General features: G+C 27.5%; 3 protein-coding genes across 6 annotated transcripts in view; 1 reads left to right on the top strand and 2 right to left on the bottom strand.

Annotated features, from left to right (window-relative positions):
* The window catches only part of Pgant2 (polypeptide N-acetylgalactosaminyltransferase 2), a 220,540-nt gene extending 219,616 nt beyond the window's left edge, over positions 1 to 924 (bottom strand). Inside the window, exon 1 of the mRNA XM_083109469.1 lies at positions 660 to 924. The gene's annotated coding sequence lies outside the window, so the exon portion shown is untranslated. The remainder of the gene's footprint in view (positions 1 to 659) is intronic.
* Positions 925 to 4,926: 4,002 nt separating this feature from the next.
* On the bottom strand, positions 4,927 to 16,979 carry LOC145976960 (sialin). Of its 3 annotated transcripts, none has more exons than XM_083108535.1 (12): positions 16,715 to 16,979; positions 10,950 to 11,046; positions 10,204 to 10,262; positions 9,828 to 10,036; positions 8,404 to 8,640; positions 8,080 to 8,164; positions 6,558 to 6,781; positions 6,332 to 6,481; positions 6,118 to 6,250; positions 5,882 to 6,037; positions 5,716 to 5,801; positions 4,927 to 5,622 (listed from the first exon to the last, which is right to left on the bottom strand). In XM_083108535.1, the coding sequence occupies exons 2-12, from the start codon at positions 10,964 to 10,966 to the stop codon at positions 5,398 to 5,400; spliced, it is 1,581 nt and encodes a 526-aa protein (XP_082964661.1). In that variant the 5' UTR covers positions 10,967 to 11,046; positions 16,715 to 16,979; the 3' UTR covers positions 4,927 to 5,397. The 3 variants fall into 3 exon arrangements, with proteins under 3 accessions (XP_082964661.1, XP_082964662.1, XP_082964663.1); XM_083108536.1 differs by lacking the exon at positions 16,715 to 16,979 and adding an exon at positions 13,790 to 13,940; XM_083108537.1 differs by lacking the exons at positions 10,204 to 10,262; positions 10,950 to 11,046.
* A 1,406-nt stretch (positions 16,980 to 18,385) lies between these two features.
* LOC145976777 (uncharacterized) lies at positions 18,386 to 22,276 on the top strand. 2 transcript variants are annotated; one of them, XM_083108162.1, is made up of 14 exons: positions 18,386 to 18,568; positions 18,681 to 18,816; positions 18,892 to 18,985; positions 19,170 to 19,306; positions 19,589 to 19,720; positions 19,788 to 19,861; positions 19,931 to 20,051; positions 20,281 to 20,448; positions 20,574 to 20,785; positions 20,945 to 21,098; positions 21,188 to 21,318; positions 21,436 to 21,661; positions 21,770 to 21,963; positions 22,113 to 22,276. In XM_083108162.1, exons 1-14 carry the CDS (start codon positions 18,447 to 18,449, stop codon positions 22,201 to 22,203), a joined length of 1,992 nt encoding a protein of 663 aa, XP_082964288.1. In that variant the 5' UTR covers positions 18,386 to 18,446; the 3' UTR covers positions 22,204 to 22,276. The 2 variants fall into 2 exon arrangements, with proteins under 2 accessions (XP_082964288.1, XP_082964289.1); XM_083108163.1 differs by having other exon boundaries at positions 18,479 to 18,568; positions 18,670 to 18,816.
* Positions 22,277 to 23,337: the final 1,061 nt, after the last annotated feature.

Here is a 23,337-nt window from a genome sequence, read left to right on the forward strand (position 1 = left end):
ATTAAAATAACATTCGAGTAACAATATATTTCAAAACGTTCTCAATCGAGTGGAATTAATTATTATATTAGGAAATGCTAACAGGTCTACAAAATAATGCGCAAAATGTGCGATAATGGCCATTTATCAAAATTAATTTGAAATGCAAGAAACAGAATATTCAGTGTTAACATCTCCTGAAATGCGATTATTTCATATGAACAATTAATGATTATCAGCTCGCGCGATTAATTGACTCCCATGATTAACGATTTGTAAGCGTATCGAAGCAACGATTATATATTGAAGTAGATAATTACGCGCGATTTATTCGAAGTAGAAATCGAAGCGATAGGAAATGAAAATTATAAATTACTGTTTCATGATATTTACAAGAGATAATTATTACTTTTTAACATTATTTCTAAATTGAAATATATCTTATATGGCGCTTTAAATTTTTTTCAATAATTTTAATATAATTCAATCAACTAATTTAAATAACAGAAAGTTTATATTAATATTTTAAATATTCCTCTGTTAAAATGAACATAAATATTGCTTGTAGACATATTATATGCAATCACATTACGCGATCCTCTGGCGAAAGTATTGATTACTTACGCAAGTAAAGAATAAGTAAAACTAATAAAAATAAAAATAACAAATTTTGTACTCACTCCATAAGTTTCGCTCGATGTCTGCCAATGTTTTTCTTGTTTTCATTTCTATTTTTTGATAATCTTTCAGCAATTATTCACGGAAGCATAATTAATTACGATCACATGCATAATCCGATATACGATAATCGCGCTTTATACAGCACTCCCGATGTTAATCAAACGCAATGCGAATCTTGTTATATTGCGACAAAATAATGCGACAGAAACATGATTGCACGAAATTACAATGCACACGACATCCGCCACGTTTCACAAACTAACGTAGTAGACTAACGGCGAGAGAGAATTCGAAAATTGCGCGATCAACTTCGCGCGTCACCTGCTGCGGTCAACTTTACGCGGTTATGGGTCTGTTCTTTTTAGCTACACTGCTGCACTAGTGCAATAAGTTAGAAAGAGACAAACATACTTTCTTTCACTCTAACTAATTGCACTAGTGCAGCAGTGCAGCTAAAAAGAACAGGCCCTATATCTGCACTTTCATGTGTCGTGATATATCGATTGTGCGCATTTGTGTGCATTCGGCGAAGTACATACATTCGAATTGTGTTTGCGAGTACAATATCAAATTTCAACTATATATTTTCACACGGTTTATCGTTATTTTTATATAGAATTAAAGTTATTAATTACGTTATATCGTATCAATTGTCGATGCTACATTCGTATTGCTTGATCACCGACAAAAAGTTATGGATGCAGGATCGATTCCGAATCAAGAAGCGTTAAATCAATAGTAATTAATTTCATATTTTAATATTTGTCAGTAACATTGTTCATATTATATATATTTGCATATTTATCTGTAATTTTACTGTATATACTTATTCATTTATTATGATGCGAAATTGTAAATGCTCTAAAATAAGCATGCGCAAACGTATATTAATGGGTCTGTTCTTTTTAGCTGCACTGCTACACGAGTGCAATAAGTTAGATAGAGACAAACATACTTTCTTTCACTCTAACTAATTGCACTAGTGCAGTAGTGCAGCTAAAAAGAACAGGCCCAATATTGTAAAGTACAAAAAGTGCAGATAGAGAATATAGCATCGTCGCGACGAGTGGCGCATGAATTGGCGCGCAATTTTCAGACGCCCTCTATTATTCGTTTATGAGTCATGGCGCGCATCAAACGCATTATAAAATTTCGTGCGGTAGTTTTTTGTATTATTATATATCCTTCATAGCAATATGTGACAAAATGCTAGTCGTGTTTGATCGTATTGTTTTTCGTCGCAGTGCGTAACAAAATGCAGTCGTGTTTAATTACCTGCGGGAGTGTCATTGTAAAGTGCTGTAAAATCGTATTCCAAATAATTTGTATGCGCGACCGTAATTAATCGCGAGTGATTATATGAACGTTGTGTGAAAAAACGACAATGGAGGAACAAAGACCTGAAAAGAGACGTCTTGAAAGATATCAGACAACGATGTTATAATCGAGGTGAGTGTAAAACTGATCATATTATTTTTTACCTGCATATATTATTTTCCGATTTATCTTACGTTGCATTCTTTTTTTGCATTATTGTACATATGTATAATATATCAAGCATGTTTAATATTGATTACTGTAAGAGATAAATATTTGCTTGAATAATTAATAAAATATTCATATTATTTACATATATTTATTCATTTTTTTAGATCAAATACTGCAATTTACCGCTGCGCATCGTGTGCTGGTGAGTGTTATTTTTTTATTTTAATTGATAGATAAATCACTCATGAAGGGAAAGATATAAATGATAATAAAGATATATATGATAATATATATATGACGTTTCATGATTCATCTTAAAGTGGTTAATGGTATAATTCAAAACTTTATTCCTAGAGAGATAGAAAGATATTGAAATATTAATGTAAAAATTTATATTGCTAGAAAAAGGAAAAAGCAAATTTGTTTAAAATTATTTTTGTAAAACATTTATTATTCTTCTAACTTCATTACTTTTCTAACCTTTTCTGAAAATTTATTAAAAAATTTCTCACAAAATCATGCATTTACTATTTACCAGCATTTATCAATTATAATTCTGTAAAATTCAAGAATATATTGCAATATCCCAAGGAATCTAAATATATAATCTGTAATGTGCAATCTTTTTTTGGCTTTAGACATCTATACAAAATTAAATTTGTTCTTACCATACTTGATGAGTCATTAATTTTTTGTATCAGTGTAATTGCTTTTTGGAACCTGCAATATTTTAAGTTTAAAATACATATATCAAACATATAATAATATGCACTTTAGAAAGAACTACATGTACATATATAATAAAAATGCTGTGATTAATAAAATTATACGTGCTTATATTTTCAATTAAATCGTATCATATCTGTTATATAATATCTGTCATATTTCTAAGAATAACATTTCGCATAATACATAGTCTCTACTATTAACTTAGCGCTCCTGGTCCTCAACTTTAGAAATGCTAAAATTCTTATGAATTCTACACATTAATAATAATAATAAGTAATAGTTATAAGTTATAATATAGAGTTATAATATAAAGATGTCTAAAGAGAGAAAAATTAATAATATTAATGATATTGTCATATTACGCACCAGCCGGAAATACCTTCATAACATACAGTAAGAAATAAATTAAATTAAAATTCATATTGAAGAACAAAATTTTATCTTTCTCTCTATTAAAATCTATTAATTTAATAAAGAAATATATAAGATAGATATTTTCACAACATAGTTTAAAAAAAAGTTCTCTTTAATAATTAAATATTTTATGTACTGTATTTATAAATATTAATAAAAATAATAGCATCTTTTCCATAAAGAATTCATAACTAAATTCTATAAATATATTATGCAAAACAAAAATAATGTAATATTTCTATATTCTCATAATATATTAGCATAAAAACATTACATAGTAATATATAATCAATTAATGTAAATCTTATATATTTACAGAGATATTTATATATTGATATATACTTGTTGATTGCCAATATATATATATATATATATATATATATATATATATATATATATATATATATAAAGTACTTTGTCCGCAAATAATAAAATAAAATTAAAAAAGAAAGTTAATTCTTCATATTCTATTAATTCGATGGAAGCTTTGTAAAATTAAATTTACAATACTTCCATATATAATTTATTAAAAAGATTATATATATGTAATTAATGTAATCATTGCAATATATATTTATAAAAATATGAATTCTTAAAGATATAATAATCGACAACATAACATTTTCTCTCTTATGACATTTACATAAATGAGTGTATTTGATCTTATATAATCCCAATATATAAACAAATCCTTTTATAAATATATTTAGAATACAAATTGTATATGAGAGAGAGACACTACATATAATAAATATTTTTTCTCTATTTTAATAATGGCAGGTTAATAGATAATGTCATTTTGACAATTGTAAACATTTTATCAGGTATCACCTATATATCTAATTCTCTATATTAATTTATAAGAATTAATGTGGATTATTAAAAATATCAGGAGAACTCTGTTACAGCTTTGTTACCAATTTAAAGATCTATGTGTACCACAAGGCACTGATTGTAAAAAATAGATATTATGAAAATCTCCCAATTCTAAAATTTTACTTAATTTTTTTTATTTAATTTATGATAATTAGAATCATATTCTATTTCAAGAATTATAAATAAAAATTATTTTTAGCAGATTTATATTTTAAGTGTTTCTGAACTTATAACAGATTTAAGAGAAGAATATTTTTGCATACTTTTGAATATATATAGGCATTTAAATATGTAAAAGATTATATATACGTGTATGGATATGTGTGAAATCTTTGTTGTGCTTTCCAGCATTCACACAAATAAGATGAAGTAAGTAATAATGATTTCATATCTTTACGAGATCTACATTTTATAAATTAGTTATGTCCCGCATCATCTTATGAATATAAGTCATGATAAAGAATGTATATAAACAAGCAAAATCGGAACATTACTGCATATATAATACTTATTATTAGAAAATTATTATTAGAAAATAATACTTATTATTATGCAAAGTTTCTTTGCGAGATATTAAATATTTATTCTATTCAGATAATATAAAATGTGTTGTTTTCTTGAAAACAAACTAATAATAAAATGAAATTTTGTTTAAATTTAAATAATATATACGAGAATAATTATATGCGTGAATCATATTACTGTCTGGAATATTATTAATGTTACACAAGAGATAACATATCTTGGACTCTATCCAAATAGAATGCCTTATTATATTTTATTTCATAATTTTCGTCTATTTATAACTAATTATTTTTTCAAACATATATGTGCACTTATAGTATATAATCTAAGAATTTAAACATTTTGACATATTTGAGGTATTCTTCATAAAAATATAATCTCCTCGCTATATATTGTATTTTCTGATATCTATATCACTTTTTTATAAATATTAACAATCAGCTATCCTATTTACAGAAATGTAAGTATTGAAAAACAGAAATATAGTGTTGAAAATGTAACTGTTATGTACAGTTACATGTGTTACAGTTTCATATGTGTATAAAACTATGTATATAATTATATTTATATTAAAGAATCTAAGAGAGAAGATTCAATAATAAATAAGAAATAATATTTATAGCATAAAGATAGAAAATTAATTCAAAAAATTAACAGAAAAATTTAAAAATTAATTTGATATTTATAAGTCGAAATAAAGATACATTATGTTTGTTTCGATAAATTTGATTGACTCGAAACAATTTCATTTCTCTCATGAAATAAATCATTTAACGGCTGAGAATCTTCTTGAATAGATTGAGGATATTTTTGATCGGGATAATTCCATGCTTGTATATCCGCTGTACCAAATATTTGGTAGGCAATATATGTGCTGCAGGATACACCTGCAGTGACTGCAAATACATTTCTCCATGCATCAAGAGATTGCTATTGAAAATATTATAATAAATTTTTCTATTACATTATATTGCTTTTAATTTTAATGCACAATAGAGAAAAAAAGAAAAATATAATACTTACGCTTTCTTGTGTAAGCAAACCAGCTGCTATAGGAGATAAAAAACTAGCGGTCATATGAATTGTCTGTGCGAATGCCAGTACCGGCCCTAAAAAAATATATATCGATTTATAATGAAATTATTGGAATCTTCAAATGAATGTATTTGCGAAAATTGCGCGTACTCACCAGCGAAATTGGGTGCTATGTCGACAATATTAGCCATTGCACCCGCGTAACCAGCTGTTATGAGAGTAACAGCTATAAACCATATAATTAAAACGAGAATAATATCACAACCTAAGTACCCAATTAAAACTACGAGAATTCCAGGAACCACTTGAGCTAAAAAGAAGCAATGACTATTTGTAATTCACATACAAAGTGTCTAAGTATTAATTAGTTTAAAAAAGCAAAGGACTTACATAGTGCAGTAAATATCTTGCGTACAGTAATTAAAGTCATGATTTGCCGCGTAACCAAGAGATCTGCGATGTAGCAAAATACAACAGAACTTAAGTAGCTACAAATAAAAGGGGCACCTGACAGAATACCATTCTAAAAAATAAATTTGTTATTTTGATAAATATTATATTGATAAAATAAAAACATAGATTTTTTGGGCTAATAAATGCATACTGCCTGTATACTGAATCCTAATACCGTCTTCATGTACATCGGACCAGGAATGATAAAAACATAATGTACCCATATTCTTCCAAAAGTTGTGATACCAATAGCCCATGCTGGCCAAGATGTGAGTATAGATTTCCAAGGAACAGGCAGATCCTTTAAACATATTAAATAATATGTTAGCGCGTTTATTCACATAAAGAATCATTGGATAACAGATATACTGTCTTACCTCATTTGCTCCGATAACTTGATTTCTAACACATTCTTGAATATAACGGAGTTCCAGCTTAGATATTCTGGGATGCGAAGCAGGAGTATCGAAGGCGCAGAAGTACCAAAAGATGCACCAAATGAGACCGATGCTACCAGTCGTGTAGAATACGATCCTCCATCCAAAATGGACGATGATAAACGCGCACAACGGGTAGGTCAATCCAATGCCGATGCTGAACCCTGAATATAGATAATCTAGATGTTAGGCGTAGCTCACCCTACGAGCCGGAGGAAAGCTGAAACATGATGCTTGTCGAATGGCCTTCGGTCTTGGTTTGTTACGACACTCATGCGTGGTGATGATCTTTCTTCAATCACGATGTACGTGTTTCACCCTGTAAAGCGATTCAAGTAAAGACTTAGTACGCGGGGACGAGGATAGACATGATGAAGCTGTTAATGGTGGGACAATGAAACTTCTATATCTGCAAATAATAAGAGCATAAACTTGTTCTACCTGCATGAGTGTCATTTTTTTTACACAAAGAGGTATTACAAACAAATATAGTGTAAATAAATGAAAAATTAATGATAATATGCGTACAAGTTGAAAAAAGCAGATTTTTAATTCTCATAACATTCTAACATTTAATTCTTATAACATTCTAGTTATATTAAATAGATGTAGAACATAATAAAAAAATAATTTGTAGCATATGAATATTTTTAATATTATGGAACCCCTCATTCGTATTGTAATAAACTAAGTAATAATGTTTATTCAATATGAAACTCAGAAATTTCATAAATATTAGTTTAGAACACATGTCAGTAGCAGTAAGAAAATTTAACGATTAATTTAAACATTTGGATTAGTAAGCAAGCATAAAAAAATAAATGCCGTATCGGAAATATACAAAACGAAGCTTGTGTCTTTGTCTATGGTCAAAATTTGAGTGAGAAGAATGATTAGATTAACTCATACTGCAGATATGGATATAACCAAGAGATAGAACTGACATACATATAAAAGAGACAAATATATATATACAATAATATGTATATGTCTGACGAGCCCGGCTGATTCTACCAGCTGGAAGTATACTCGGCCTTTCTCATGCTGTTGAGCGGTCGCTGTTGAGTATACCCCTCGGTCCGGTGAATGCAACCTTGTGAAGATGAACTATTCAGGATCATTAATAAGCGATCAATTAGCGCAGATCAATGCGCACAGCTTTTATATAGAAAGTTCTCATTTGATAATAAATTATATGCTTGGTCTGGAATTTTGACTGAAACAATAATGTAGTATAGAATAATTGCTTCTCATTCCGTATTCCATTCTGAAAGAAGCGTGCATTAGTATTCACGAAAATACAATTAAAAGGAAGTATGCGATTTTCATTTTATGGCATCACACTTGCAATGCAATATGACGAAACGCATAGGCTTTAGCTTAATTTTGCCATATCGAACGTATCGAAGTTTCACTGTAACACATGAAAATCTCTGTTAGTGGCTGACACTTGATAACATACCTTGAAAGGAAGACATGAAACGCGATCGTTCTACAGGTGGAATCCAATGTCCAATCACAGCGTACATTGCGGGCCATGTGAGTCCCTGTTTTCAAAAAAAAAAAAGATAAACGTAAATTATCAATCTACTTCAAATATATATCCAAATATATATCCAAGCATACATCTAAGCAATAGATATTTATGACAGTTAAAAAATGTTTCAAAAATTTGTCTTTATGATATATGTGATGATTAACTGTCTTTATGATATATTTTATATATTTGCATCGTCTTGGATATAATTGTAAAATTTTTTATTATTTTAATTATATAAAAACTTACACTTGCAATGCCTTGTATACTGCGTAATGCTATCATTGCCCCATAATGGATTTTCGCGGCGGTCGGCATGAGAAGGCTGCATACGGCAGTAACGACTTGAGATCCGCCGAATATAGTTTTAGTGCCGAAATATTGAGTGAGAACACCACCAAGCATTTGTGATAGTATGTAACACCAGTAAAAGGAGCTGAGAATAGCTGATTGGATAGCTGGACTCCATTCGAACTCGCCATCCTCCTATTCATAAGAACGACATGACTTTTTATTACTTATGCACAAGAATCACTCCATTAATATATATTGCAGCAAACTTGTATTAAATAAATTAACTTTCCACCGAAAGATTGTATTTCTTTAATATTTAGAGAAAAATTCAATAAAATGAATCTAAATTCGCATGAGATTTTTATTATTTGCATAAAAAAATGCTGTATATTATCTCTAATCTTTTGAGAAAATCCAAGTGTTACTTTTAAATTAAGATTTCTTGCTTGCTGATATTTTTTGTTATCATATTGCATAATTGTAAACATCTTTTGTCATTACAAAGATATTAAAATTTAATTTTATTTTATTCGCTTGAATTGTTTTGCGATGTTGGTGATAAAATTAGAAATATCATATTAGTTTTATATGTCATGATTTTCGGATGAGAAATAATATAAATGTTATCATCATTCATCTTGTCAATTTAAAATAAGTGACTCACTATGAATATATCTCTTGCACTTAATCATATTTCCATCTTACACATTATAACAACAAAAACGTGCATAAAAAAGTCTGCTAATCAATCTTTTCTCGACATTAAAATATTGCATGTGTTTGAATTTTATTCGAACTTCAGCACAGCCAATTCTCTCTCTCTTTTTTCTTATCACGTAGAGATGATACTTATTAGTTCATGATATCCATAGATTCATTATCAATAATATTTTAAATAATTATTTAAAGTATTTATTTCCTCGCGTTGAATTTTTTTATTTTTTTATATTAAATTTATTTATATGTGTGAAACTACACAAAACTACAAAGAAATTTTACATGCTCTTGATAACACGTGGAATGCATTTATATTATAATGATATGGATGATGACAATGATGCCTGTTCGTATTCATCGTACTCAAACAGGTTATCGTGACGTTAATCGTGCAAGTCATTATACGAAGTATCTCGACCTGACTAAATAAACATTACGTCCACATATTTCTTTTCTCATTTAAATGCAATTTAAATTTGACAAAAACAGTTTCATAAAAAAATGACAAAAAAATTTAAAAAAATGATTCCATTTGATTGCAGTTCGATAGAAAATAAATTATTGTTTTTCAAATATCATATGTAATGAATGGTCTGTGTATAATGGAAAAAAATATGCACTATATAATTTATCGCATTATCGCCATACTTGCGTAAGCATACCTCCGGCCTAATTATAGTCTTATTTTCCACATGTGACGCATTCGATATTATATAGCAATGAGACGATGCAGCGATAGTTTCATTGTTTATTGTTGATGGTATTTTCGCCATAGCCACCATAGCAATGTTGATGTCCGTTCTCATCATGAAAGACACGAGGAACCCCGAAAACGAGAGCATATACAGCACGACCCGTGCTGGTATCATATCTGTAATCAAAAAATCTACATGTGATTATCAGAAAGAACAACATACTGATCATATTAATGAATTTGCGCTAGAAAGCGAATTTATAATAGCATCAATCACCATATTTAAACTATTTTTTTAATAAAGAAGATTTCTCTTTAAATCATGTTATTATGAAGATTATTACCTCCTAATCTTCGTAAACTGCAAGATTGCCGTTCTTTATACATACTAGATTCCTCATATCTGTAAAATAAAATTACTGCAGGATATTCCGTAGTAATAGACAAATTGTAAGTCGCATTTTAAGAGATAAATAACATCCTTGATATACTTGATCGTCAGTTTGTTTAATTTGCACGCTAATCTATACGAAAGGCGATAATGGGAAATACGATAAAAAATAAACGTAATACACATTTTATGAAATATATAAGTTAGTTAAGTACTTTTCTATTCAAAAATATTTATGGAAAAAAAAAGTTTATATAGGATATCTTAAAAACTAAATTTTTTTAATGACAGATTTTTCGGTCAATTTGTAATCGATTTTTTCTTAAGGAATATGTCGAGAAATATTATTATTTTTTATGAGTTTTTAATTTTACATTTTTGTGTAACTAATTGTGTTTCAAATTAAAATTTTGTTAAACTAAATTTTACTTAAAAATGAAGAAATGAAAAATATAGTTTTGTTAATTCTTCATCAAATTTAATTAATAAACCCTTCTTTTTCAATAGATTTTAATTCGAAAATCGATGATATTTTTGTTAAAGAAGAATTTAAATTAGACAGAGTATTTGTTAGCAAAAGACATTCAAAATTTTGGGACATTCTGTATACTACACAAAGATATGCAAAAATAGTTTATAAAATTAATAGTAGGAAATATATATATATATATATATATGTTCTCAAATATGTTTTTTCACCTTTGAAATTCTTCCATTTTTTTGTGCGAATACAGTTGTTTGAACAAAGTATACCAATCTTTTGTGCGAAATGAAAGCACAAGGATCACCTCGGATTCTGTAAAACACAGAGAGAATTTATTTAATTTAATAATCACATTTTTATAGAGAAAAAAATTTATAGAGAAGAATTTTATAGAGAAGAAAAAATCGCGTGACGTCATTCGCTTTATACTAGCATTTGCATCACCTAACGTATAATATGATGTCAATAAACTTGCAAGGTATTCAAAGTATTGCAAGGTTATCACTTACGAGAATAAGATGAAATTCCTATACGTGGAATTTATATCGACATTCCTGAAACTCTTCGTATGGAAAAACTCTTTGCAAAAATTTATTTATGAATATTATATTCAATAAGAACGCAGAAAAGAAATTAATTTTATAGAAAAAAATTGCGCACTTTTTATCCACACAATAAATGGTGGATGAATTATGATTTAATTGTTGCGTTAATTGTAATTGCGTAAATACCAATAACAACGCATATAATAAAACTCTTATTGTTTGAAGATTTTCATTTTTGTTAAGCATATAAAATCTTTTCAAATATATATTTTGCAAAATGATCAGCGCGTATAGTTATCTACATTATATTATTTATTATGGTTTTTAACTCTTCGCTTATAATTTATAATACATAATTCGATATTGTTTATATAAATATAAATAAATAAATAAATATATATATATATATATATATATACATATATAAATAATTAGAAGAAATAAATTTTACGATAATTTTTATGTATATTATATATATAATTTAATATACAAAAAAAATTATCAAAATATTTACTGCTAAAAAGAAATATAATTATTATAAAACACTTTTTATAAGTATATTGCGTAAGACAAAAAATAATTACATATATTATTTAATATATTTCTAAATTTCACATTTTATATTTCGAATCGCCAGCAAATTTTTAATCCACATCTGCGATATATTCAAATGAAACGTTTAACTGATCTCTGTAACATAAGCACGCACGCGATTAAAATTGCACGTCGGATATTAGATTTCCGCAAGAAATCGTTGCTATAAAAGATGTATGCATGACTCTTATGCGAAATTAGTTAATAGTAAAGCTACGTCTTGGAGACATACAATGACTATGCAAAAAGAACTTTATGCAACAATAAAAATAACATAATTGAAATTAAAACACAATCTTCGTGAATAGAACGTAATGTATAAAATGTATAGAATAAAAATTTGAAAAATAAATTATTTTATTACTTTATTAATATACATATAACATATGTAAAAAATCATTATTTTGACAATGCACGTGTGCACGATTACGATCATATTGCAATATTATGACCATATTTACACAGTATACAATAACAAAGTATTATGTATAATACTTTGAATAATTTTTGCTTAATATTAATTATATTCAAATTTACTATATTAATAATACGAATATTAATAATAATATCAAGAAATTTTTAATTTAGCATATCAAAGATATTATTGAAAAATATTAAAAATTAAAATTATAAAAAGCATGATATATTTTAGCAACATTCGGTTAATAAAAATTTAGATAAAGTTTATATTTCGTCATGATTATGTAAACTTATTACATAATTGTTAGATGACATAAATGCTAGATTAAATCAAAAACTGTGATCGCGTATTAGCAAAACAACCGAGCACCTTACTAACTTGAAATACGACTACGATGTCTTTCATCTTATTTGCATGTCTCAAGGTAAAACACTGAATAAAATTTGATGGATAAACTGTGATAATAAATGATGAAAAAATAAAAAAATGCATTTTTAATGCTTAGATTAGAAGATGCATTTCCAGATCAAAACTGTCTAAATTAATTTACAAAATAGAACTTTTATTTATAGTTATATAGTTATATATGGAAAATTCGAAAAAATTTAACATATTAATGCATAGATTGGAAGAAGCAGTATTTCTAAAGTCCAAACTGTCTAAATTCATTTAATTTAAAAAATAGAACTTTTAGTTATATGGAAAATTCACGAAAAACTGTAACATATTAACATATTACTTTAATTTTTTAATGTCAAAAATAAAACAATTCTAAGATGTATAACAGCAAGGCATTTTGTAAAATTTAATATGATTCATTGATATGTGATATAGATTGTTTATAAAAATTAATACACTTTTTCTAGTCTTTCTGTGAAAGATTTATATTATCAAAAGAATTCCTTTTTATATTACTCTTCTTTTTTACTTTACAGTTCCTTTTTATTTTATATTATTTGTATATATTATCAAGTATCCTCTTAGAAATATATTTATAGATAATGATGGTTATATTTCCTTTATCTTTTTGGTTAACTGAAGAAAAAATATAACGATAAGCCAAAGTGATGGCCCAAATGATAAACTAAAGTGATCAATGACACTAGTATAACGTTTCGTTTTTTCCACTATTTCCATTTTCAATGAATTATGTTGAAAGGAATAAGTTCAATGCAAAAAGCATCAGCACATAGTATAACGTTCGTTTTTTCCACTATTTCCATTTTCAATGAATCATGTTGAAAGGAATAAGTTCAATGCAAAAAGCATCAGCACATAGTTACTTCGTTCATAATAAATATAATTTGTTACAGTGATGAGATAACAAGAAAATTTGCAACATCAACATTTCTTTACTTTCCGAATATCATGTCGAATTTAAAACGACCTCGATGTGCATATAGATAATGAAGTTGAATAAGTCATAAGTTCGCTTGCTAATAAACGAAAAAGATCATAATGTCAACATCGTCCTTGTGTCCAAAGTATCACTTACGTCAAAGATGAAGCTTGAAAACGCGCGGAGAAACACGATTACAATTTCGCGAGATACGATAAACACGATTTGAAACGTGCAGTGAATGAAAGAAATCGCAATGCAATCGACATGATTGCAGACGGAATGAAATGCCGGCACTGAAAGGCACAACCGGACCACGAGGCGTTGACTATCTTTATGACCCCACCATTGCGCCGGTTTTCGATCGTGTTCTTGATACAGTGTGAGACAAGAATACTATACCTATTATGAATAAAACATGATATGATACAAAAAATAAAATTATAAAAACCTTTTTAATAGTCGATTATCGATAACCAAATCGACTTAATTAAAGTGATATGATTTATTCAAAATTCATTCAAACCGTTTGCATGTAAAAAAAAATATGAGCCAAAATATTAGCCAAAAAATAACTATACGTATATATTTATATTTAAAAATTAAATTTGTCTAGTTTTTTAATATTTATTAAACAATAAAATAAGTTTATGTTAGTTATCTTGTAATAAAGGTATCATAAATACAATTGCGATTAATTTTTCAAATGATAGTTTCTATATATGGTAAATTAGAAGAAATAAAAATAATGAAATAATGAAAAATAATGAATATAATAAATAATGAAATAAGCAATGTCATTAGTAGTAATTACTAAAAACAGGATCATTTATTCCAATCTACTGAAATTAATATTAATGGAGTTTGTAAAAGATATAACTGCAAAATAATTAGTATTTATTTTCAAATGACCACTTTAAGAATAAGTATAAAATTGAAATGACATATATGGTAAATCAGGAATCCGTTAAACAATTAATTGAATATAACAATAGATAAAAAAGTAACTTAAAAAATTATATTTTGACTCGCAAGAACATATATAATATTTAATTAGAGAATATTATTCATTAATATTACGAAATATTAAGTTCTTTTAACGCAAATTATTAAAATTTATCATTATTTTTCTTACGTGCGCGTGTACATGCAGTTGTCAATACAAAGCGTATTACACATATACTCATATAAATTATTTCTTGGGACACATTCTTAAGTTTATTCTGCGGTGAAACTTAGAGGCCGCGTTTCTTGATCGATCAATAATTCGTGTCATATTATAATTAAGCAAATGATGATTTTAATGCAATTTTAAAGAATTCTTAATACATGTTTGACCCTAGAAGTCTCAAGGATCTTCTAATATATATTTTTTTTATGATATAAAACAGTGAATTAGCAAAATATTAATATAATTTTATATGATTTTAAACTCCAAAGTCGAATAGTTTCGAAGACTATTGCTTATCTAAACAAAAAATTTGCCGACTGTAATATTAAACTTAATTATTTCATGATTGACCTTATCAAGTTTATAATCGAGGCAAGAGCAAATCGATCAATGGAATTGTATTCGAAGTCAGCATAAAAGCATACGCATCACAGTAGCCATATAGCACATTCATTATATAATTTTTAAGAAGCGAAACGTTATACTTCCTCATATAAGTATTACTCTCAAAAATGAGTTCTTATTATATTAATTTATCAAATAAGGTATTATTATGTCACAAAAATTTAATTTTTCTAGAAAACAATAACAAAGTATTAAAAAAATTAATAATAAATATAAAGTTCGAGATATTTATTGAAAAAAAGAATCAATTATGTGTGCATACGAGGAAAATAGTATAGTGAATTCACAGAATATCTTACATGATATTATGCAACAGATAACAAATTGACATTTAATTTTGCTTAACAATTGTTCTAATTGCATAACATAATTGGTGAAGGAAATCTACAAGGATAAATCAATTTACAAGAAAATCTTATGAAGCTTCTATTCTATTTTTTTAATTAAATATAAATAAAAGACATAGATATTTCATGTATTCTAACAATATATATAATTTCATTGTAATGAGATAATTAATAATATATGATAAATGATAGCAGGTGATGATAATTTTTAAAAGACTTTTTATAGAGAAAAATTTTAATAATTTTATAAATATATTCGTGTATATATGTGTGTTTAATCTTGTTATTTTGTAATATTGTATTATATTTTTATCTCGTTAACAGAGTTGGAATTTTTCTCGATGTTTCGGAAATTGCAATTGTTAACGAGAAAAATATAATAATACAATAATATAAAATAATAAAGTTAAAGAAAATGTATAAAGTTACTTCTCTTTCTCACCATTAAAAAATCTCTTAAAAATTAAAATATAAAAGTTATTGTGATAATAATTCACATTTAATAATCTTCTTATATTGATTTTTTAGTTCTCAATTTGGAACATATTGTTTTGAATAATTCTTTTACTTGTTAACGAATGTGAAGTGAAAGAAACAATGTTATATTTTTCATATGATAATTGTTAAAGAGAAACTCTATAATTCTTTTCATATGCTAAAAATGTCACCATAATCTGTTTCCAAAATGAGGAGGCCAAACAAGTTCTTAATTTTTTTACATATCAAGAAAAAGAGAGAGTGAACAACAATAGAAAGTCCTAACTCCGTAGAAAATTATTCTCAAGTATTGTCGAAGGAAAAACCGTTCTGTCAGCTTAGCGGCGCCAAATGATAGAGATACGTCAAGGCTTCGATGAATAGATAATGATCTTGAAATATCATAAATGTTCCATATCGACGTTCTACATACGACGTTCTTAGGGTAATGCGACGTTTGCAGGGAAATCGCGAAACAATAAGAAGATAAGTTGATATCGATGCTCGATGAAAGATATGTCATTGACACGAACCCATAGTCCCACTGCTTGTTTTTAGGTTAAGTCAGGTTAAGTAATGTCGACCTCCTCAATTTCTATAAAACACCACGTGGCCAGTAATCAGCTGTTTTCGAGAGCAGCGAGATCGCGTAAATCGAAGGACAACCGATCGGAATCTCACCTTCGTGCCGTTCCTGCGTCCAGAGAATACCTCGTGAAGCGTGAACGTTCTCTTGCGCGGCATTTTTATCCACGCGACGCGGCACACGTGATAATTATTTGGCGCCGCGGTACTAGGCTTGTTCACCCACGTCGTTGTTGACGAGCTAGAGAAGACGCGTTGTACACGATAAAATTAAGAGAATGCGGCAGCTGACGGCACGTCAGCTGCACGATCGCCGGCACGATGTAACCGTTTGTTACGTCGGCCCCTTTGATGACGCCATTGTTCACGTGATCCAAATACAAGCGATACACCGCGATCGATTAAGAATTACTGCGCCGACGCGCAGTGCTGTAACATGCGATGAATGAGTTGAACGTGTGATTCATTAGCGAGATATCATTAATGATCCATTTAAGTGCTCTTAAAGATTAATTCTTTAATAATGATACTCCTCCTCTCTCTCTTTTTTTTCTTTTTGTTTTAAAAAATAAGTTTTTAAACATTCGCGTATATTATAGCGTTAAATGTATTTTATGATATATTATCTTTATGAGATTTAATCAATTTTGAAGAAATAATTTTGAAAATTAAATGTTTGCTTTTAATCACAAATGAATAATAATGTGTGTGTGTGTTGCTAAATATATATATATTTTTTAAATACGATATTTAATAAGAAAAAATTTTCAATATATTTTGAGGATACATATATACATATATATATATATATATATATATATATATATATATATATATATATATATATAAAATAAAATAAATATTTTCAAATGAATATTTTTTTAGATTTCAAAGAATCTGACTAAAAAATTAAATTTAAAGGAAAATATTTAAATATTTCTTAATAAAATATTTAAATACCTTTAAATCGTATGTAAAAAATCTAAATGTATTGTGCTAAGCTATGTGTTTCCATAAACATTGATTAAAATAATTAAATTTTAGCTTATTTTCATTATTTTCATTAGGTTTCTATTTCTTTAGAAAGAAATGATAAATCATTTAAATGTATCGAATAATTTTTATTTTTAAAAGTAATCTTACATAAAAAGTCAATTTTGTATATAATAATTATATGTGATTATTTACGTTTGCATTACATATTTATTATAAATTTGTAGATTATAATGTAAATAATGTATTAATGATTGTATTGTTTTCTCTGTTCTGATTATGTATTAGTTTTGTGATTTTTTATGTCAAAGTCGATCCAGCGGAAAGTCTTGACCTTATTTTCACTATATCTTTCAAGGTGCAATTAAACATCTTATACAATTAGAACGAGGACTTTTAAAGACTGTTTATAATAAATTATAATACAATCACGCGCGCACGAGATAAAGCATATAAAATAAATCACGTAAAATTTTAAATTATATCATTTCAGATATTTCATTGATGGGGAACTAGATTGATTGGGAATTGCAGATTGAAAAATATGGATATAGAAGGAAAAATAGAACATTATTAAAATATAGACTTATCATCTATATCTTTAATTCATAATTTTTTAATTAAGTAATTCAAAATAAACATATCATTGTAATTTTTTTTACTATAAAAGTTATAAATGAAAACTTTTTTTGCTCTTATATCCTATGAATTATTATTATGTACTTCCTTTACGTTGAATTGATTTAAATCGACATCGACTTTTCTTACGTCGCATATTGTAAATACAACTTCGGGCGAATAACTGATTTTTGGCGACGTAAGAAAATTTATGTAAATGTTGTCGAACTCATTAATTAATGCTATCATTCAAAACATGAGCCAAGGAAATTCCTCAATTCAGTCGAGAAAGAGATTTCCAAGAAATTCCTTATTCTTGTCACATGACAGCAATTGCAAGTAGGTTATATTAGGATATGTCACATTTTTTTACAACAATGAAAAATGTGTACTTTATTAGTAATTATCAGCATATTGCTCGTAAAAGTAAAATAATGTAGCATTTTACTAGATTGAAGGTATTACCTTCGTCATCATGCCTACCAAACACTACAACGGGAAATTCTCAAATTCTGAGGTCAGATCCATCGGAAGACAACAAAATCGTTCTCGATTATAGCAAATCTTCGAATCAAATCAATAAAACGGTAACTGTGCAATATATTTTATGTATATAGAATACTAAAGAGTATGCCAAATTTTATTTACATGTTTGCTGTCAGGTTTCCAATGCGAATTTTTCCGCGAGAAAATTGTGGAATAATGCTTCCAAGATGACTAGGAACTCCATTCCTGTAAATAACATAATCGAAGAAGGTTTAAAAAAATTTTGTAATAATACATGCACAGTGTTGAGAAGAGTTAATGTTTAATAACGAATATATAATAGAAATTTGTTAATACTTTGAAACAAAATTTTATATTATGTATGATATTAGAGAAAACGTTCGCAATTTCCATATTTTTTGAAATTATATCATAGCTATCGCATTAATTTCAGAAAGTGAGCTCATTAGTATGTTAACGAAACAATTGCATCTGGCCGAATCACAGATGCGAAAGATGCAAACCGTTTTGACAAAAGCCGAAGAGGGATTGCGAACTAAAGATCAAGAAATCGGTCGCTTAAAGCGGAAGGTTCTCTGTACGCTTCTCTTAATTTAGGAATGTAACATTCAAAAATTTATAGCAAACTTTTAGTAGAAAGCTAATCTTTATTAGATTTAATTACATTCGCGTATATCTTTTTTATATATTAAATTTACTTGAAAAGTAATATTTAATATATTTCTTTTTTTCTTTTTCTAATTATTTTGTAATTATATAATCATTCTATAATTTTTCTTATTTCGGAAAAAATTTTTTAATCTCTTTAATGTTTTTTAATTTTTCTTCACTTCTTTGGATAATATATGATAGATCAAAAATTGGGAAGCTAAGTACAAAAATCAGGAACTCGTGCGGAAAAAAGAACAACGAACTCAGGCTAATAATTCCGAATATTTTTATCAACGATGTCTGACATTAGAACACAAGATCATCGAAATGGAGGTTCAAATTTATATTTTAAATATATTTGATAGCAATAATTAACAATTACAATATTTCGATATTGTAGAAGTTTTTGGCTGATTATGGATTGACGTGGGTGGGTGATACGAACAACTCGATGACTATAGACGGCGATAGCAAGTAACTAGAATAAACATTATTAGTTGGAAGTGGAAATAATCGATTTAATAATTAGTGATTCCGTTGTAGTAATTATCTCGACGCCTGTTATGATCAGTTAATTGCTAATATCGATCAATTAAACCTAGCCGCGAGAAAGGGCGAAGTTCACATTCATCATAACGAAAAAGGAGGAGGAGCGACTTTTAAAGTATAGCTCTAATTTGTAAGGCGTGCTTTCACATCGCGTATATTACAGAAATAATGCGAAGTATCACGCGCTTAATTACATGTGATACATTTTCAATAAGATATACTTTAAATATCGAATAAATTAATTTACTAATTGTTGATTAGTTTTTGGAATTAATATAACAATTTATCCATATTTTGATAATTGTCAATGATCAGTATTTTCCTTATGCATTTTGTGATTAAAGACTCCTTCCTGCATAACGTTAAAATTTTATAAAAATGGTATGGTCGTCAAAGAAGAACCATTACGATCTTATGATGATCCGACTGCAAGCTCATTCATTCGCGATATTCTGGATGGATATTTTCCATCTGAATTGCAACAAGAATATCCTGATGGAGTACCCTTCATAGTAAATTATTAGTTAAATATGATTAGTCCTTCGTACTTCTTTTTACTACAGATTCTTTGATAATATGAAATTGATTAGTTAAGAAAAATTTAATTGGCCGTCATCGTTTTTACTTTCTCTTATAGATAGAAGATCGCAGAACGGAATTATATGTAGGCGACACCGCTAGCTTTCCTGGTCAAGGATATCGGTTGGGAAAGCAATCTGCAGTAGATAGCTTGTTATCGACTACCTCACGCAGATCAAATACCATTTTTCAAAGATCTGGTCATATCAATTCTTTATCAAAAGATAACGCTTCCGAGAATATTCCACTTTTATCTCTTCCAACAAACCGGTATTATATAACAGTCAGAACAAATATTCAAAAATTTGCCATATTAACACATATCTTCAAATGCTAAAAATAATTTATTTATTATTTATGATATTTATATGCAAGAAAATATTTTTTAAATTGTTAATCAAGCTATAATGCATTTTTACACTTTACTAGTTTATTGAAACCCAAAATCTCTTTGGAAACACCTTCTGCCGACCTATTTTCTCTGAGGTCGCAAATTTTGGCTTCACATAACAATGCTTGTTCAAGTTCTCATCTTCAGTCTCATATTAATGCTGAATTAGCACGAAGCAGTCGACGAGAAAAAGTAAAGTTATTAATAAACAACTGCTTATATTTGTCAAAATTCTTAAAAAATCCCAATACAAATTACAAATATTATTATTTCGGAAAAAGAGAGAATTGGCTACGAAAAATATGGAATTTGATATGTCGACAAATGAACAATCATTCTTGTCGAGAGATGTTTTGAGAATTCAAAGTAACAAGACGAGATATTACAGTTCTTCCGACAGATCGTCATCCAGGTTTTCTTTCAGATTAGATAAATAAAAAATAAAATTAGCATTTATTTTATTTTGACTAATTTGACATCAACTTATTTATATTTTCGATTAAGTTATTTTTTAATTAAACTTTATTAGTCGGCCGGGAACTGCTGGAAATTGTCTTCGGCCGCGTTCAAAATCTGTTAGTTTATCTGGAGGACGATTAAATATCGGCATGCAATCGATATTACGATCAAAGGCGTCGAGCACAGCAGAAATTAATGATATCGGCAAGCCCAAAATCGCCAATCTCGCTCCTGGATGTTTTACGACAAAACATCCGCGCATGTCAAAATCAGCCACTTATGCAAGAAAGAGTACGGTGAGAAATTTATCTGACCAACAGTAAAATATGAAAGAAATTATATTTTATCAAAAGTAAAAGCATTTGAATACAATTCATTTGACAATTCAAATATTATTACTTTAGCCTCCATTATTGCATCAGATTAACGAAGCAACTGGAAAAACTGGCGAATTGCGATTGAAAGTTAGATCATTAACTGGTAGTACTGTATATTTAGTACATGTGTTTGCTGACGATTCGATAGCAAAATTATACGAATTACTTGATAAAGCTATGCAAACATCCGGACACAGAGGATATAAAGTAGTGTTGAGCGGGTAAAAAGATATCTGATTTTTTTATTGATTTACAATTTTTTATTGATATTAACGATATCATTTATATATGATATAATTTATTGTTAATTTGTGGAGTGCGTTCTATCTATTTACATTTTGGACTTTTCAATTAATATAATTGCTTAAAGATATTCATCGAAGAGATTGGAACGTACAAATGCAACTTTAAAGGAAAACGGTATCAGCAAAGATTGTGTCCTTCATCTTGTGAATAATTGAATGTTTATCAATTCGTTAAAATAGAATTTTTCATATGTCATGTTTGTTAAAACAAATATACAAGTAAACTGTAACACTGTAAATTTAAAGTCTTTGATATATAAATTTGCAAATATAGTAAATATACAATTTATTGCATTTTTAAAATATTTTAAAAATATTTTTCTAGATTTTCTAATATATATATATATATATATATATATATATATATATATATATACATATATGTATATGTATACATATATATTATCGATCAATCTTAAAGCTTCAAGCACAAATTCGACGATATGAAAAAACACATTTATTATATATTGGTGATTTTATTGTACTAAAAACCTAAGAATATGTAGAATACTCACATAAATGAGATATTCAAGGAAGTCTCGATGTGTGAAGCAAGATACTAAAATGTTAATGATTGATTTTATGATATTAATTTTATCAGATTGCATCCAAATGTCTCTGTATTAGCATTACATATACGATTTTGCAACAAACATATGGCTTCTGTAAAAAGTAAACGATATGCTCTCTTAGGATGATATTCTCTCGTAGAATGCTAATTATTTTATTTGCTTCTTATTAGTTGTCTTCTTATTAGTCACTTGGTTATCGCAAGTGAAATTGTTTATCATTAGATGTTCATGAGCAATCATATATATTTTTTAATAGAAATTTCGGCATTATATTGAAATTTTTTATGTTTCGTTACTTGCAGATTTTTTAATGAATATTTTGGTTTGATTGCAATTTAATCGAACATCTTATATTCATATAATAAGAAACAAAATATCTAATTTTTTTATTATCAAAAAAGGTAAAATTATTCAACAAAAATAACGTCATTTTTATTCATAATTTTTTCAATTTTAAAACTTGAGCGCATAATTTTTTATAGGAATTACTAAATAATTCTTTGAAAATCGAAATCATCCGTTAATTAATTCTCAATATTTATTAAAAATATCAATATTTATTAGAATTTTTGAAAACGTATGAAGAACATTATAATCATAAAAAACAAGCAAAAAAAATATAAAATGTTTTTAATTTAAGCAATAAATTGTGTCTGTGAAGCTGGCACGACAAACTACGAATTTAAAAAAAATACTAAGAGTTCTGATAGCACTTTTC

Source organism: Camponotus vicinus, unplaced genomic scaffold, assembly GCF_025532165.1.
Source record: "Camponotus vicinus isolate PSW18456_S1 unplaced genomic scaffold, iyCamVici1.0 SCAF_9, whole genome shotgun sequence".
NCBI lineage: Eukaryota > Metazoa > Arthropoda > Insecta > Hymenoptera > Formicidae > Camponotus > Camponotus vicinus.

What these genes read in the sequence shown, in the direction of transcription:
- LOC145976960 (XM_083108535.1), bottom strand. An exon ending in CAGTTTACGAAGATTAGGAG is followed by an intron (nt 10,037 to 10,203) that starts GTAATAATCTTC and finishes TTTTGATTACAG; the next exon opens with ATATGATACCAGCACGGGTC. An exon ending in CATAGCACCCAATTTCGCTG is followed by an intron (nt 5,802 to 5,881) that starts GTGAGTACGCGC and finishes ATATTTTTTTAG; the next exon opens with GGCCGGTACTGGCATTCGCA.
- LOC145976777 (XM_083108162.1), top strand. Translation starts at nt 18,447, where the DNA reads ATGTTGTCGAACTCATTAATTAATGCTATCATTCAAAACATGAGCCAA. An exon ending in TCGGTCGCTTAAAGCGGAAG is followed by an intron (nt 19,307 to 19,588) that starts GTTCTCTGTACG and finishes AATATATGATAG; the next exon opens with ATCAAAAATTGGGAAGCTAA. An exon ending in TTATCTCTTCCAACAAACCG is followed by an intron (nt 20,786 to 20,944) that starts GTATTATATAAC and finishes ACACTTTACTAG; the next exon opens with TTTATTGAAACCCAAAATCT.